The sequence below is a fragment of the Esox lucius genome, chromosome 24, assembly GCF_011004845.1.
Source record: "Esox lucius isolate fEsoLuc1 chromosome 24, fEsoLuc1.pri, whole genome shotgun sequence".
Taxonomy (NCBI): domain Eukaryota; kingdom Metazoa; phylum Chordata; class Actinopteri; order Esociformes; family Esocidae; genus Esox; species Esox lucius.
This window is the reverse complement of record NC_047592.1, coordinates 11,272,572-11,288,410: the sequence shown is the minus strand read 5'-3', so window position 1 is coordinate 11,288,410 and position 15,839 is coordinate 11,272,572. Positions and strand designations below refer to the sequence as shown.

At 47.0% G+C, this 15,839-nt stretch overlaps 1 protein-coding gene across 2 annotated transcripts in view; it reads right to left on the bottom strand.

Annotated features, from left to right (window-relative positions):
- Positions 1-1,023: 1,023 nt before the first annotated feature.
- The window catches only part of adgra3 (adhesion G protein-coupled receptor A3), a 35,853-nt gene continuing 21,037 nt past the window's right edge, over positions 1,024-15,839 (bottom strand). The window contains exons 1-17 of one of the 2 annotated variants that reach the window (XM_013140464.4): positions 14,675-15,037; positions 13,506-13,577; positions 12,824-12,895; positions 12,175-12,335; positions 10,543-10,756; positions 9,786-9,950; positions 9,127-9,328; positions 8,764-8,913; positions 7,969-8,130; positions 7,676-7,861; positions 6,456-6,663; positions 5,668-5,876; positions 5,217-5,341; positions 4,743-4,866; positions 4,429-4,574; positions 3,660-3,755; positions 1,024-2,858 (exon numbers count right to left, since the gene is read on the bottom strand). In XM_013140464.4, the coding sequence (XP_012995918.2) occupies positions 1,391-2,858; positions 3,660-3,755; positions 4,429-4,574; positions 4,743-4,866; positions 5,217-5,341; positions 5,668-5,876; positions 6,456-6,663; positions 7,676-7,861; positions 7,969-8,130; positions 8,764-8,913; positions 9,127-9,328; positions 9,786-9,950; positions 10,543-10,756; positions 12,175-12,335; positions 12,824-12,895; positions 13,506-13,577; positions 14,675-14,709 (3,795 nt within the window). In that variant the 5' untranslated portion in view covers positions 14,710-15,037 and the 3' untranslated portion in view covers positions 1,024-1,390. Of the gene's footprint in view, positions 2,859-3,659; positions 3,756-4,428; positions 4,575-4,742; positions 4,867-5,216; positions 5,342-5,667; positions 5,877-6,455; positions 6,664-7,675; positions 7,862-7,968; positions 8,131-8,763; positions 8,914-9,126; positions 9,329-9,785; positions 9,951-10,542; positions 10,757-12,174; positions 12,336-12,823; positions 12,896-13,505; positions 13,578-14,674; positions 15,038-15,839 lie in introns of those variants that run through there. The other variant, XM_013140463.3, reaches the window with a different exon arrangement.

Here is a 15,839-nt window from a genome sequence, read left to right as displayed (position 1 = left end):
ATCGTAATGAAATCCAAAATCATATTCCCATGGTATGGAATCAGCACAGATGGCTTGACTTTTTAGAAGGTTTCAATCATTCCCTTGGCATTTTTCCACAACAAACCAGATGTTTCATCCGGGCACAGTAGGCAGTAATAAGAATATTCAAACGACGAATCCCTCAACGTTTGCTGTCCTTCTTCTATAAGTAGTGAATGGTCACTCTCAGGCATTCATTAACAGGTGGTGAAATAAAAGCTACTAGATGAAGAAAAACAACTGCCCCCCCCACGCAATAACAAAAGTACTATATTATACATTATTGCATACTATGGGTATGTAGTGATGTGTGTATGTTGTTCTGGATTAGAGTGTCAACTTAATGACTTCAATTGTACATTGTAGAACACATCAAAATCTATCTATATCTCGTTGAATTGGATGATCGTCATTAGCTTCTATAGTCACAACGTTCTACAATTCATAATATATTATCCTTACCACACTGTTAAACTCCTAAGGCTAATACAATTTTTATTTTCAATAACAACTTTGTGGCTATAGAAACTAGAGAGAACCTGACTGGAGGATATAACTGGAGGAAGCCAAGACAAACCGTAACGACTCAATACATTATTCAAAGGTCTTATTACAGTTTCTCTTTCAAGACGTCTGGGTGATATGTCTTTGCCCACCTGAAAAATGCGTTGAAATAGATCATTAGCAGAAAATCAGTAATGGCTTTACTTACCGTGTTCTTTGTGACTGGGAATCAATCTTTTATTAATGAATGAATTCTAACTTTCTTTTACCATGACCTTCACAGAACAGCTGAGAAAAATACAGATTAATAATTAATAGGTGTTGTACTGTAAACATCTAGACCCAAGATATTAACTAATAAATGGATTAGAACCATAGCTGAGAACTGGATTCCATCTCATATCAACACATTGTGTTCCATGACACTGCCGGTTGTCATTACTGGACTAATGCAGGTTGTGACAGTTTTGGGGAATGAGAGACTTTCAATAACGTAAGTGAAATTAGAAATGTTTAGTTTATTACGCTTAAACTAGAAAATAAAAAAGAACCAGCCCAATGGATATGGACAGGGCAAGAACACAGACCATGCAGTTTCACTTACGGAATTACAGAACAGCATAACCATTCAGGATTAAATGATACAAAAATAGAACATTTGCAAAATGTCTACTAAAGACACTGACAACTGGCATCCAAAACACACTTTCACAAATTCAAAATATTCTGACTAATTTTCCTATATTTTGAATAGCTCATTTTTTCCCCAATGGTCAATCTAAAAAATAACAATGATAGAAACAAACATTTCACAGTTGAAGGGAGATAGCATGTGATATGCAGTCTTTGGTGCAGAAAACATTTGCTACACGGTAGTTTCGTGTTTCCACAAGCCAGTCTTAATGTTGGCCGAGGTCGAGCTCTCTGTGTTGATCAAGGGGACGATCTGCCCGTTGTCTTTAACCGCGCCATTCTGCGTCGCCAGGTTGAGCCCGTACGACTTGGACTGGACCTCCGGCAGGTCAGTGTTATTGGGCTGCTTGACGCCACGACTTTCTTTACTTGTCACGCTCGCCGCAGTCCCGAACCCCTCGCTTTCTCCTTCGCCGCCCGCTCCAACCGATGTCCCTGTGCTTTCGCGCCCCACCCCCCCGACAACCCCATTGCCCAGAACACCACCCCCTCCCTTGTCGGCATAGCGCGAGCGCCGGGGGAGGGACGTGCTGGCGTCGCTGCTGTCCTGCTGCATCTGGCTCTGGTGGCGCTCCCGGTAGGCCATGTAGGCGGCCCGGCGGCTGCTTCGTGCCTGCTGGCTGTCGTGGTGTTCGTGGCGATGCCGCCGGTGGGGGGCGCTCTGCACGCTGCCGTCAATGCTGGTCGGCACATCATAGGCGTACTCGCGCAGCACTGTCAGCCGGCTGGCCCGGTGGGCCCGCGCCCTGTTCTTGTGATGCCGGCCTGCGTGTCCGTTGGCGACGCCGCCGGCGTGGTTACCGCCGTTGACGGGCCGGAACTGCACCTCCACGGGCGCCACGTGCATCTTGATCTCGTTGTCCGCCGAGTGCTCCGTCAGGCTGTTGTCCAGCAGGGCGGATCCGTTCCCCGGCACTGGCAGGGGCAAGAGGGGCAGGGACCGGTTCTGCGCCGCTTCCGCGTGCAAATTGGTCAGTTTACTTCCCTGGGCGGGGCTTCGTAAGCTGGGGGCGCTCCGGTTGGTGCAGGACGACTCGCCACTGCTGTGGACGGACTTAGCCGCCTCACCGTTGCTCCTGCCGACCGACCCGGCAGCAGACGCCGTGGAGGCCCCGGCGAGCGGCAGCAGGGCATCCTCCTGGGCCGAGTAGGCCCGTCTCCCTCGGCAACAAGTCTGGGCCCAGTGTCGCCTCAGGTCCTGGCGGTTGACACAGTGGTGCGCCGTCAGGAAGCCGCCCAGGGCCAGCGCCGCCACGCCGAACAGGCAGGAGAACGCCAGGTCGGCCGGCCTCTCCTGGGACACAGACAGGGCACCGAACACCCACAGCGCAGCGTAAAGACCCAGGGTCGCCGCCGCGCCCAGGAGCTGCGCGGCAAACGTGTGCTCGTTCTCCAGGGCCGACAGGGACACGGCGTGGGGAGCCGACACTGTGGACAATGACGCGACGTGGAGGAGGGCGGCTGGAGTGTCTCCGGCCAGCCGCTGCTGCTCCTCAGCAGGCTCCTTCAGCTCGTAGCGCCGCTCGGGGTGGCGTCGCAGCTGGAGCAAGATGCTAAGGAAGTACATGCAGTCCACAAAAACGATGAAGCTAACAGGGCCGTAGAAGGCCCCCAGGCTTGGCTCCCACGCCATCCAGCAGCTAGAGACACAAGAAAGAGGGTTAAACGTGGAACAAACAGAATACAGCACACACACATTGCATGATGCTGCTGAGTCGATATGAAACATGGGGGCGACAAAGCAACATAACCCTTTAGAGTGAGTCACCGGATGACTCAAGTGCCACCCATTCAAATGACCCCAAAACCTATACAAAAATAATACAATAAATGAATCGTCCTTTGAAGTTTGACTCAAGCCCTTATATCTCAATTAGGTAAAGACACATTAACGCTTTGGGTCTTCGCATTAAGTGTCCTGCTATTTCTGTTCTGAGTATCTGCCCTGGTAACATTTCAACGGGGCGGATTTCATTCGTCTCGGTAGCAGCAAATTAATTGAACTCCAAAGACTTCATCCAGATACGAGTCCAGACTTCTCGATGTGCTTATGTAACTCAAGCTGCTGTCACCATGGAGCGAGACAAAGAGCAAGGACGAGAAAGGGAAAGCAAAAGACAGAAATAGCATGAGAATGAGAGTGGTAAAGAGAATAAGAAACCGTTAGAGAAGGAAAGAAGCGAGGTGCCAGAGAAACACTATAAATAGTCCCTCCAAATCAGACTTCACAGGGATTCAAAATGTTCTACCCCTGCTAAATATTTTTCATTAGCATGAAACCAAGCACACATGTATTTTGGCCAGTCGATAAGAAAGTTATTTCTCTTGGATACAGTTCTTGCACAAAGCCTTCAGGCCAGATAAAACCGAAGTATTTCCATAAACCCAGTATACAGTTGAAGCTTGTAATTGGCACAACGTGACAGACTGGCACTACTTACTATGGTGCGTTGATCCGGCTACCATAGTTTTTGATGTTGGCGGCTGCAGTTATGCCACAGACGATGATCGGTATCCCTCCGCCGATTAGGTAGAACCTGGTAGGAGAAAGGAGTAGGAAAATACATTATTGGGACTGTTAAGTGTTGACACATAAGGAGATCTTGCTAGGAGTTGAACAGAGAGGTGGAATTTGTGCTTCAGGCCTCTATACTGACACCATGTGGACATTAACCAACTTCAAGTCACATATAAAAACATATATAGAAGAAACAACTCAAGTATTAACATCTTATTGTAAAGGATGACAAGAACATTTGGTTATGGGGAAAAAACAATGGTCCACACCACTGTTGTACTGTAATTCAATATACTCACCGCTAAGTATTCTTACGTCCATGCAACCTATTATATGAACAACATTTTCTATTTGTAATACACTCCAACAGAGAATTGTGCATGGAAAAAAGGGGTATTTATAATAGGACGATCATGATGCACAGAGAGATCAAAATTCCCTCCATAATTTAAAGGGCGCATCTCTCGATAGCCAATAACTGATTGTGTTTGAGAGGATTGTGTTCTCCAGTCAAGCCCACAACCCTTCATGGTACCAGGTCTGACACTGTCTGAAGTAATACAGCCGAAAATATCATCCATAGCGACTTGCACTAGTAACATTCTGTATACACAGTACAGGTCCACAAACCACGCAGTTTGCCTAATTTAGCAATTAAAGCCATTTGCATTATGGGAAGTGTAGTATTTTACCTCAGCATTGGTCGTGGAGGAGGCGGGGGCTCATCCAGCTCTTCGTAGCGCTTGGCCTTGCGGGTCACCTGCTTGTAGATGTTGCGTGCAGTCACGCCCACCCACAGGGCTGTGGCCAGGGTAGAGTAGTGCAGAACGATGCCCACCTGAAAGGAATACACCACCCAACCCAGTCCCCATTAAAGATCCCAGACTGGACAAACAACGGTGACACTGCCCGCTCAATCAGGAAGTCAGCCAATGTGTTTGGAGAAGTGAAAGGTGGAAAACCGTGGACAGGGCCACCGAGGGCTATGGTGCGGGGTAACACTCACGGCTTGGCACACACTGGCATAGCGTGTCTGGTTAATACCGCCGACGAAGACGCCACAGGTGAGGAAGATGTGAAGGCAGAGGTTGACCAGCATGTGCCAGAATTTACGGCTAATGCGAACAGACCTGGTGGCGAAACCACACATAGCCAACATGGTGAGATTCATCCTAGAGCACTGGACCCAGAGGGAGGGAAAGCGAGCCACAATCTACGACGGTCCACAATCCGTTGCAGGTTGTTGTGAGGGCCCCTAGGTATAATGGCTATTTATTTGATTCATTTCCAATCTGTTTAAAATTTTAAATGGGTTCGGTGTAGTAGAGATGTGCCTGTGGTGTGGTGAGTGGCTATCAATCCTAACACTGTCCGCTAAATTGGTACTAAACATTATTTTGGCACGGTGCTACTGGTAAAAGGGATCTGCGACATCCATCGGACTCCACTAGCATGATGAGAAAGCGGGTGGAGGCGTTACCTGTGGTGGTAGATGTAGCTGACGATGATGGTCAGCAGACAGAGGAGCAGGACAATGGCTGTGACGTAGATTACTGGATGGAGAGGCACTATGCTGGGGGAGAAATACTCCACCCCAGTGAGATCCTGTGGATGCGCACAACATTTTGGAATGTCAACGCCTCAGCCGGTCTGTCACGCAACAACAAACAAACCCTGAGGGAAACAATTTTCTCAGGGAGCAAATATGTTTAGGCTGAAAGTAAACAGGAGTTCTGAACCCAAACACGTGTAGGGCTGTTGCCTTCCAAAACCTCTCAAATCTCTCAGAGAATCAGCATTATCAAGAATCCGAATCCTAATACTCGGAAGATGAGAAAACAGGAAGTGAACTAAATTTCCCGTAGAAGTAGTCCTAACGTTTGAACTAAATCGCCTGTTGTCACCCGGGCAAACTGGCTGTACCCACTCACCATCAGTACGGCGTAGTTGCCGAGGGAATCGCAGGAGAGCGTGGTGAAGTTGTCGTGGTGGCTGAGGACCCGGCAGCCTTCGCTCTGCCAGCCACCCTGCCCACCCAGCAGGCTGAAGTTCCAGCAGGCAGGCACAGCGTCCGAGCCGCGGGAAAATCTCCTCAGTGTGGCGTTCACCGGGACCCGCAGGCCTTGAAGTGGGAAACCCTCTGGCCAATCAGGAAAGAGTGAGATGTTCGTCATGGCTTGAAAATGTGTCTCACCCTACCTCGGAAGGTGGGGTCTCGAGCTAACGATATCTGCAGGTTTACACAACAAAATAATCTAGCGTCTCGAGTCATCTTCGATATGTCTTGGAAACTGTAGCATAATGTAAACAAGCCGCATATCCTGGTGCTTACCCTCATTTACTGAGACCAGTGGCCCAAAACATATGGCCTTTTCACCCATACTTAAGAGAATATATTGGCCTCACATTTTTACCAAATACAAGTTCAGCTTTTTCATATGTTAAATTACAGATGAATCTCTAAATCATGTTTGAAGAAAGCATTAATTAATATATATTGGTTAAAGTATTAACAAACGTATAGTGCCCATATCGCAAAACTCAGTCTTAAACCATATCTAAAAGCAAACAATACCCAGGTGGTGCAGCGGTCAGAGGAGCTCTTTTGTAGTAAAAAGCCGTTCACCACAGTTTAGGTATCGGTTTTCGCGAAAACACAACGGCATAACATAAACTTGTAATACTATATTGGTACAGTAGGGGTTCTACTCAGACTCACCTATCTTGGCCAAGAGCACAGGGGTGGCCACGTTTCTCCGCTTCCCCCCGTCAGCCAGCAGAGTGGAGTTGCCCGTGGAGGGGAAGAGCTTGCCGTTGCGGAAGGCCAGCAGGTGGAGCTTGTAGACAGTGTCGTCAGCCTGGCCGGGGACGGAGTACTGGGAGAACAGCGAGGGAGGCAGATGCAGGGAGGCTTCAACTATGGTGTTCTGGGAGATACGAAGGACCGTGTTAATCCCACCGAGGGACAAATTACGATTGAGGCTACCATACAGTTGGAGGATTTCAGCATTTCAAATGAATGGTAAATTGGTTATATGGTAAGCTGTCCATAGATCAGTGTTGTGGGTGAACCTCACATGACAACTTTGAGCTGTTTTCAATTCAAATGACTAATTAGGCTACAAAGGAATCAGTTGTTAGATTTTACTACTTTTATTATGCAAACTCAAGGCCAATGAATGTGAAACTGAATGGAGAATAAAATGCATTCGGTAAATTTCATACATACTTAAAGTCTATACATTGTTACTGTAAATACCCGTTTATAACCCGCACCATTCATTTTATAGCTTTGTATGTATACAAACCAGAGTATTAACCACACCTATATATAAACTGCATTTTCCTGGAGAATTATGACTCGTACATTAATATTAAATTGTCACAGGGCTCTACCAAAAACACTGTAACGCCAATTGTATCATATTTGCGACATGAGTTTCTGAGAGCTCTATGACGCCAAGCAGTCATCTGTGAACAAGTTCACCGACAGAAACGTTTTTTTAAAAATGTCAACTTGTGTATTAACCACACCCCTATATTAACCGGTGTGGTTGAAAAAGACGCAGTTTACGAACTGGAAATGACGGTATTCTTTTAATTAAGTTAAATCTATTTTTGTAAGACAGGACAGCAACTAGGAGAAGCTAGAGAGACCGGTATGTAGAAGATAAAAGGGTTTTGTAAGACAGGACAGCAGCAAGGAGAAGCTAGAGAGACCGGTATGTAGAAGATGAAAGGGAGTAAGGGCACAGACTCCGTTAAACACGTGTATGCGACAATTTACACACAGACGCTGCATGCACTCCTACAGTACGGGGTCCTGTTTGAATGAACCTCACCGCAACAAAGTGTGAACTGGGTTACTTTACAGGGTCTTTTCGTGAGAACTGAAATAGACACTCCCCCGTGTTAGTTTCCGGGGGGGGGGGGACTGACCTTCAGGGCCAGGCTGGACAGGGTGCTGGTGACGTTGCACTTGAAGCTGAGCTGGCGGTCCGGGTTGCCGTCCAAGTCTCTGAGAGCGATGCGGTCCGGCATCAGCTTCTGGAACAGCGTGCAGGTCATGCCGTTGAAGCTGCTCGCCTTGACGGCGTGGGCCTCCAGGGCGATGTTATGGGAGTTCTAGGAAGAGACCACAGGTAAGTGAAATGCACAAGGCCACACTGAACGGTTCCCCCGGGTGGCCGATGCGTTCGCGTGATGGGGGGGGGGGGGGGCCATGATCTTACGGTGGAGTAGACCTGAGCTCCGCTGGTTAGGCGATGTACGGCAATCCTCTGAAGACATTCCACAATGCGTGAACAGGCCCTGGCCTCGCGCTGGGCCATCCACAGCACCCGTTCATCAGCTAGCATCAAGTTACTGGAGATATCCACCATTACATCCCCCAGCTGAGTACAGGGAGAAAACACACACAATGTAAATACGAAGAAACCAAAACTGCAGTTATATGCAGTCTGTTAGTTTAAGAAAACATGCATATTTCAGATAACATATAAGTTCATAAAAGTCCAGTATAGTTTTCGATTTAGTATATAATCTGAACACCAAAATGGACATGCAGGCACTTGCATAGACCAGGTATACCAATTAAAACAAACATTTAGGTTTTCCTAACCATGGAAAAATCTGAATGTTAGCCTTTGATTTCTCTCAGGGCCATCTCAGTGAGTGCAGAAAGAGGGCACATGGCTCTCGACCAGGTGTGACATTAATGCCTTTCCCAATGTCTGTAAACTCCTACAGGAAGCCATCCCCATGGAAACCCAACCGGCAAAGAAACCTGAACCGGCCTTGTTCTGCATTCCTTCCACACAGCTCGACACGAACAATCCTTAATTCGAGATCCAATCTTATCTGCCCTCATTCAGATTCCTTAGTGGGTGGATTTAAACAGGATGAGGTTGCTCTGTCTGCACTATGAGTACCAGAATAACAGCAAGGACCCCGAATGTCAGCAGCAAGCTGGAAAAGACTAGCCTGTGGTCTGTTCACACCTCGATCACACAAATGCGGAGACTCACCTCCTTGTATTTCTCCGCAAACTTGCCAAACTTCTCGATCATCTCGGCCACAAAGATAACATCCATCTTGTCTGAGAAGTTGGCGGCCTCCACCGTGTAAACGAGCAGCTGCCGGGCCGTGATCACAGCGTTTGTCATGTTCAGAGGCATCTAAAACACACACACACACACAAAAACGCACAAACACACATAGGCATTGCTTTAGAAGGAATGAACCAGAGGCTGAAAGCTTCAAGTTAACACGCTTAAGGAATGAAAAAAAAACAGCCCAAACAGACCGGCGACGGTTGATGAGGACAGAGATGGGGATTGAGCCAAACAAAGACAAACACAAGAGGGCAGGTGGATCAGTGTCATGGTCACCTGGTTGATGATGTAGAGGACCCGGGTGACGTCCTTCTGGTACTGGCATCGGGAGTAGTCATCCTCGGCCCACAGACCCCCGCGGTCGCAGCGCCGCCACGCCCGCCGCTCGTCGATCAGCGAGCCCGAGTATATTCCTGCGCCCGATGCCAACTTGTTGCAGGGCAGGTAGGCTGTGATGCCCGCCAGGGTGCGAGGCCACCTGAGAGAGAGAGAGAGAAAGAGACGGTGACTTTCTGGGAAACGTGGGTTTGTCACAACGTGGTAGCATGATTCACGCGGTTTCAGAAAAGTATTCGTGAGCAAACAGCTGCTGCTCACTATTCCGATCATCAAATTTGACTGTGGACAGATTCCGTTCCATCCCAGTACTTCTTAGATTTACCGCTCAGATGCTTTCAGATATTAACTCAACTGAGTTGTGTTTATTTAGTCACACCATTACAAAGCCCAGATATTATTACTTACAACGCTGACATTCAGCCACTAGGGGGTGTCAGAGGGGAGCTTGTCACACACACATCCGTCATTTACAAACTTGTTTACCTCAACGAGTACCATCCATTCCAGGTAGATTGGTATCAGAATAGACATTTACTTGAAACAGACAGATAACCTGGCACAGCGTATCGTGTGACACTGAATGTATCAGCCCTCACCGGAAGTCTCCTTTATTGTTGGACACTCTGTCAGGTGGGCAGTACTTGGCCGAGCTCTCCAGCACAACGATGTGCACGGTGCGTGTGGTGTTCCCTCGGCTGGTTCTCACACGGCACTCCCAGTTCCCCGTAGAACCGGGCTGGATGTTAGAGATGGTCAACGCGCTGGGAATAACAGTGGAGAGCACGTTGATAAAACAAGTATAAAATATACAGACTGGTGACAAATTAAAGAAAAAAGCAGAATAAACAAGTGTGGGATCACGAACTATGCAGACGCTTCCATACAGGCGGACTGCGTGATACAATAACGCAGTGAACATCCTGTCATGCTCTGTCATTTCTAGAGATCCTGAGCAGTTGACCTTGATTTAGGATGAAGACGGGAAGTGGAAAGGCTCGAAGAGGGTTCATAATTGTGTCTCTTCCAGGATGACAATGAGTGTGAAGATGATGAGAATCATAGGCTACGGCCTTCATAGTCATCAGACCTCGGGACCAGTGGGAGATTTGGGACCAACGTGTTAAAGCGCTGTCCACCACCTTCATCAAATCACTAAATGAGGGGATATCTTTTGGAAGACTGGGTCATCTCTGATGTCTCCAATTCCAGTCCATAAGAGGCCCCCCCTGGCTGCCTTGTGCTATCGCTTCACTGATCGAAAGTGGCCATGAGTGCTGACTGGAAACAACCAATGAGCATTTATATGCCCCCCCCCCAAAAAAAACCCAAACAAACAGGCAGTGGCCCCCTCACCTAGCGATGAGGGAGCAGTTCTGCACCATGCTCTTCTCGATGAAGATGCCCTGGGCGGCGTCAGGCTCTACCATGCGGCCGTCCTGGTACCACAGCACCTGCATGTCCTCCGCCACGAATGAGGCCTGGCACTGGAAGGGCAGGCTGTCGCCCTGAAACACGATCTGGCGCTGTGACGGCGTCAGCTGGAAGGAGGGCAGCTCCAGAGGCGCGTCTGGAGGTTGGGAAAGGCATTTTTGAGATTTTTCGTCTACACTTCTTTTGTTAGTGTGTGTCTGCTTCAGTGTGTGTGTGTGTGTCTCTCTCTCTTCGGGAGAACCTTTCAATGGTAAAATGTAGGTCCCATTTATCATTCGGGTCACACGTCTTCACTCGCAAGCTGTGCCTCATACTTTCTAACCGGTGCGGTGACAAGTGCCAACCGGATAAGGCACAAGCAAATGCTGCACTGCTCCATACTGCCGTAACTCCCCTGGTCAACGGTGACATTGGACATTGGAGTCCAATTCCTGACACATGGCAGCCAGTCAGAACAGGGCCAGATCTACGGAGCGGAGCACGATCCAGACCTGTCCTGTGTGAGGATGTGTCACCTACGCCTTATCCGTGGCGTGGGTGTGGCGCTGAGACCGACCAACGCCTAAATTAGGGTCTGTGGCCTTCTCTGCCCTGCTATCAGCGTGATTAATCAGCAATGTTCAGGTGTTTGTGCGTTTATGAGTGCGTGCTCTGTCGTAGCCTAGCGTACCATACCTAATGTCACCATGAACCCATGCGACGGGTTCCCCTGCCATCTACTCTGCCACTGGATACAAGTAGGCCGACATCAGATCAGTGCTCAAAAAGACATTGGTAGCCTAACCTCCTCAAGAATCTACCAAGCACATTACAACTTGTCAGGGGATATGTTAAGAGGAGCAAATTTGCAACTTTATATTAATAAAATGCCTCTTTAACATATCACCTCTGGCTTCATTCCTACACTACATTAGACCTGCTATCATAAGGCTACTGGATTACAGCACTTATGGAAGATAATGTAAATCGTCCATCTTCAGCTCACATTCAAATCTCCAAGCTAATTACAAGAGAGTTGATACACTGTCTCCATAAAGGCACTCGAGGAAGTAAGAACGTAGAACTCTGTTTCATGATAAACGGTCTAGTTGAATGTTAACTCTTTATCTTTCGTTTTAGGGAAGGTATTTTTACCGTTGCAGTTTTTCTTGTTTCATGACGCTGTGTAGACTAAAGTGCATGAATGGTAGCTGAATCTCTGCAACCATTCAATTTTCTGTTTAGCAGATAATATAATGTCCCTGTGACAAAGTCACAACAATAAAGGGTTAGGCCTATCATACAATACACAGACACAACATTCCCAACTTCCCCCAGTAGCCAGGTACAAGGGGAATGAAAAGAAGATATACCAATGTGTCTCTCAGCTTACTGACAAAAATCAGTGTGAGCTCACAATGCACGAATCTGGTTAACTTCCGGGATGGACACGCAGTGGCAATGTCGTTATGCGATATGTCTCTGTGAAGGCATGAACCAATATTCAACTCTCTGGATTTCATCTGGATTTCTTATGATAAGTGGGTGGGTGTGTGTTTGTGTGCGTGTTCATACCACAGGTGAGCAGCTCAGGATTGATGGAGGTGATGTGCTGGCCAAGCAAGGAGCGAGGATATGAGCAGCTGGTGTCTTTCACACCCACATTATTGTCTTTGATCCAGTGCAACAGCCACCGCAGGTTGCAATCGCACAGCAGGTATGGCGTCTGGAACTCCCTGAAGTAACATTGGAAACAAACACGCCGTTTTTACACAACATTAGTTTTATGTAGTGTAAAATCTAAATTTGTATCTTTGTTAGTATGAGGTAGTCTAAATAGGCTCACTCATAAAGGAGTATTCCTTAACACAGGGACAGAGTGAGTTAAAAGGAGTCCTCCTTAACACAGAGTCCCTTTTAATTTCCTAGTCATGGTTGTGGTTAAGTTTGTTCTATGAAAAGCAGCTGAAAGGCTGAAGCAGCACTGAGACACATTACTGGTCTTCATACTGTCACTGTGGCTTCCTGTCTTCGGCACACATTAAATCATCAACCTTCTATTGTTGTCTGACATCAAACTTGTCCTTGTCATTAAAAGAAATACAAAGCTGTAAACGGGGTGACATTAAGCAGCCTGTTCCAAACTGCAATACTGTATTCCAGCACCAAAAACCCCCCACAAAAAAAAACACACTGTACTTCAACAGATAGAAATCATACATACAAAGTCTTCAACGCCCCCAAGCTGTCAAACGTCCCTTGGGCCAGTGACGAAAACATGTTTCCTGAAAGATATCTGAAAAGACAAGAAAAAGGCCATCAATCATGTATGACAAATGCTATCTTTTTTTTCAATCATCTTGACAACACTAAACTGTCAATTCTATGCTAAACTGTCACGTGACGCAATCAGAACCCAAACATAAGCCATCATTGGTTTAATCCACCGATGCCAAGGAATATCTCAATCTCCACGATAACACGACAGGAAAAGGACAGAATAATGTACTGCAGCTATTGCAGTGACGCCCAAGGAGGTATTTTAAGTATTATGCTACTCTCGCAGTACCTGGCTGAGACCAAGCCAGGCAATAAAACCTTTTTTGTGTTTACCGAGTACGAGAACCACCAAAAACCCTTGTGGTTTAGATGTCAATATAACTATCTCTAGGCTATGCTGAATGGGCCCAGATGGTGACGGTCCTTCTGCATCAATGCCTGACATCAGTGGGTATAATTCTAATATGTTGCTGTAACCAAAATATGTGGATTTGACGCAACTGTCCTTACAAAGGCCTTAGTGAGGGATATTAAATGTTATTTTTAAGATGATGGGGCAAATTGAACTGCACTGTGGAGATAAGCAGAAAGGAAAAGTTATAAAGAAGAAAGGAACCATTACTTACAGTCGAACCAAACTTGTGAGGCCTTTGAATATGTCCACATTGAGGCAGCCGATGCGGTTGTTGGACAGATCTCTGTAAAAAGCAAAACAAAAGGAGCTTAAGGTTGTATTCCGTTCTAGAAGCCCAACAGCTGAATTTTTTGTAGGAAAATCTTTAGCCACCGCAAATTGTACAGACAGCATGAAATACACCAGACTAGAGTTATATGAAATCATGTGGTAAAAAAAAACTTTGAGGTCAACAAAAAATGCCTGGTATGCTTTTAACATGATTGGTCCCTCAGATCTCCTGCAAGTGCATTTTTATTTGTTCCAAAGGTCAAAGCCAAGACTTTTGGTTAGGCTGCCTTCAGACACTATGGTCTCGGTCTGAGGATCTCTAAAGCTGTTGACGGAAGTTCTTAACACTTACTGTAGCTTTTTAGCTATTTTTCTTAGGGGGCTTTTAATTGTAATCAAAAGCATAAATTAGCAGTATTGTTTCATCCCATTGCTGTGCCTATTTTAATGTTATGATTGTTAATGTGTTTTTTATTTCTTTATTTTATGTACCTTAGAAATATACTTTGTCTACTAATTTGCCTACTAGCGTTATCTGTGGTCGAGAGCTCCTACCTAAAGGAACCATGTTTGGGACTGCATTTAGATTCCATAGTCAGTCTGACTTTGACCAACTAAAGATCCAAACGGAACAGATGAGGTAGGGAGTTTGAAGTGGCCATTCATAAAACACTGTGGGTGTAGAATCAAACATCAAAGAAGTGGGTGTATATACAAACAAGATACAGCTGGGGAGAAAAAGAATGGCCCGCTGAGTGACTCAAACGTAGACGAATGACTCAAATGTAAGACTACATGTTAAGAAGCAAGTCAGCATTAATGAAATCCATATGATGACACGGTCTCGTCAAACCCAAACCACATTTACAGTACAACGACCCATCAAAATGCTAAAAATGCTACAACCCAAGCCTTAATGCCATGGGAGAATCACCAGCAAACACATTAAAACACAAATAACACCCCCCCCCCCCCCCCACCCCAAAAAAAAGCCTAGAAAATAAGCGTGAGGCGCATTAGTTAAACATCCTGGTGTCTGTCTAATTATTGTTGCCGGTCATAGGGAGGCAGGCAGCTGGGAAATTGACTGTGCGAGGCGGTTTGTTCCACCTGGTCTGGAGTCTGCCAGGAAGTCGTGCTGGCATCCTGTGTCTGAGGAGGATCACCTGGTAGGGGGGGTGCGTCCTCAGCTAAAGGGATAAAGTCCCATCCTGCCAATGCTACCGGGGCATATCACTAGACACGCCGCAATGTATCCTGGAGCCGGGAAGTTGGGTCCCGTGTCCTTATGTCGACATCTCCTAGCGTTCGTTTTCTTTTCCTTCTGGAAAACCTCATCCACACTAACCTGGGGGTCGCTTTAATTATGAAAGTTGTAGAGCGGAGCTAGACATTACGGTTGGAGCAAAGACCCCGGAGCAAGCTGTCGGTTACGATGTGAGCAGACGCAGAAATAGCCTGCTGTGTGAGTGACAAGGCGGGGTCAGTGACAGTTCAGCTGTTGGTGGAACGTAAAGGCTGTCACTGAGAGGCCGACGCGGCGCACAGAGAAGGGGGGGGGGGGGGGGTCTACCCAAGACACTGATCACGGGTATGTTTTCTATTTTCCCGAAACGGTTCTGGTAAATATCTGGAGAGGTGAAGCTGGTCCTGTTGCTAGGGGAAACCCAGAGTCACGACAAGAAGCACATGACCTGGTCATCAGGTGATCAGTGCCGCACGGACACCGTCTGCATTGTGTCCAATGCGACTTATAGATGTCACACTGGGCTATCTACTCGCTGAATGCCGGAAGGAGGAGCTAGCCCACACCCCAGCCCCTCCCCCCAAACAGCTGGGACTACCCACCCAGGCCCCAGCCTTAATGCGATTTGCAAACTTTGCGGTCATACAGCGTCAGCTTGTCCCCTTATTTATTTACAGTGGATCGGTTGCATCTCATATTCGCCTGAATCCTTCTGGTTTGAAATAGGATATAACATTTCCTAACAATGGAAATGCCGGATTGAGGACGTTGACTGATCTCGGTTTTGATTCATTGCCAGTGCTGACAATGAGAAGAGGTGTTGAAATGCGTTGTAGCGTGTAAGTCTGACTTCCCTCTCCTGTCTTAGGAAATGGGTAGGAGTCAGGCAGCCCCAATTAAGCCTAGCCACTAGCAAGTGGCAAATTGGTGGGGGGGGGGGGGGTCTAATTAGGCTCTTTGAAGACAGGTACAGATGGGAGAAATTAAATATTGGCTTAAGGATGGAAAGAGGGAGAATACACTGCAAGT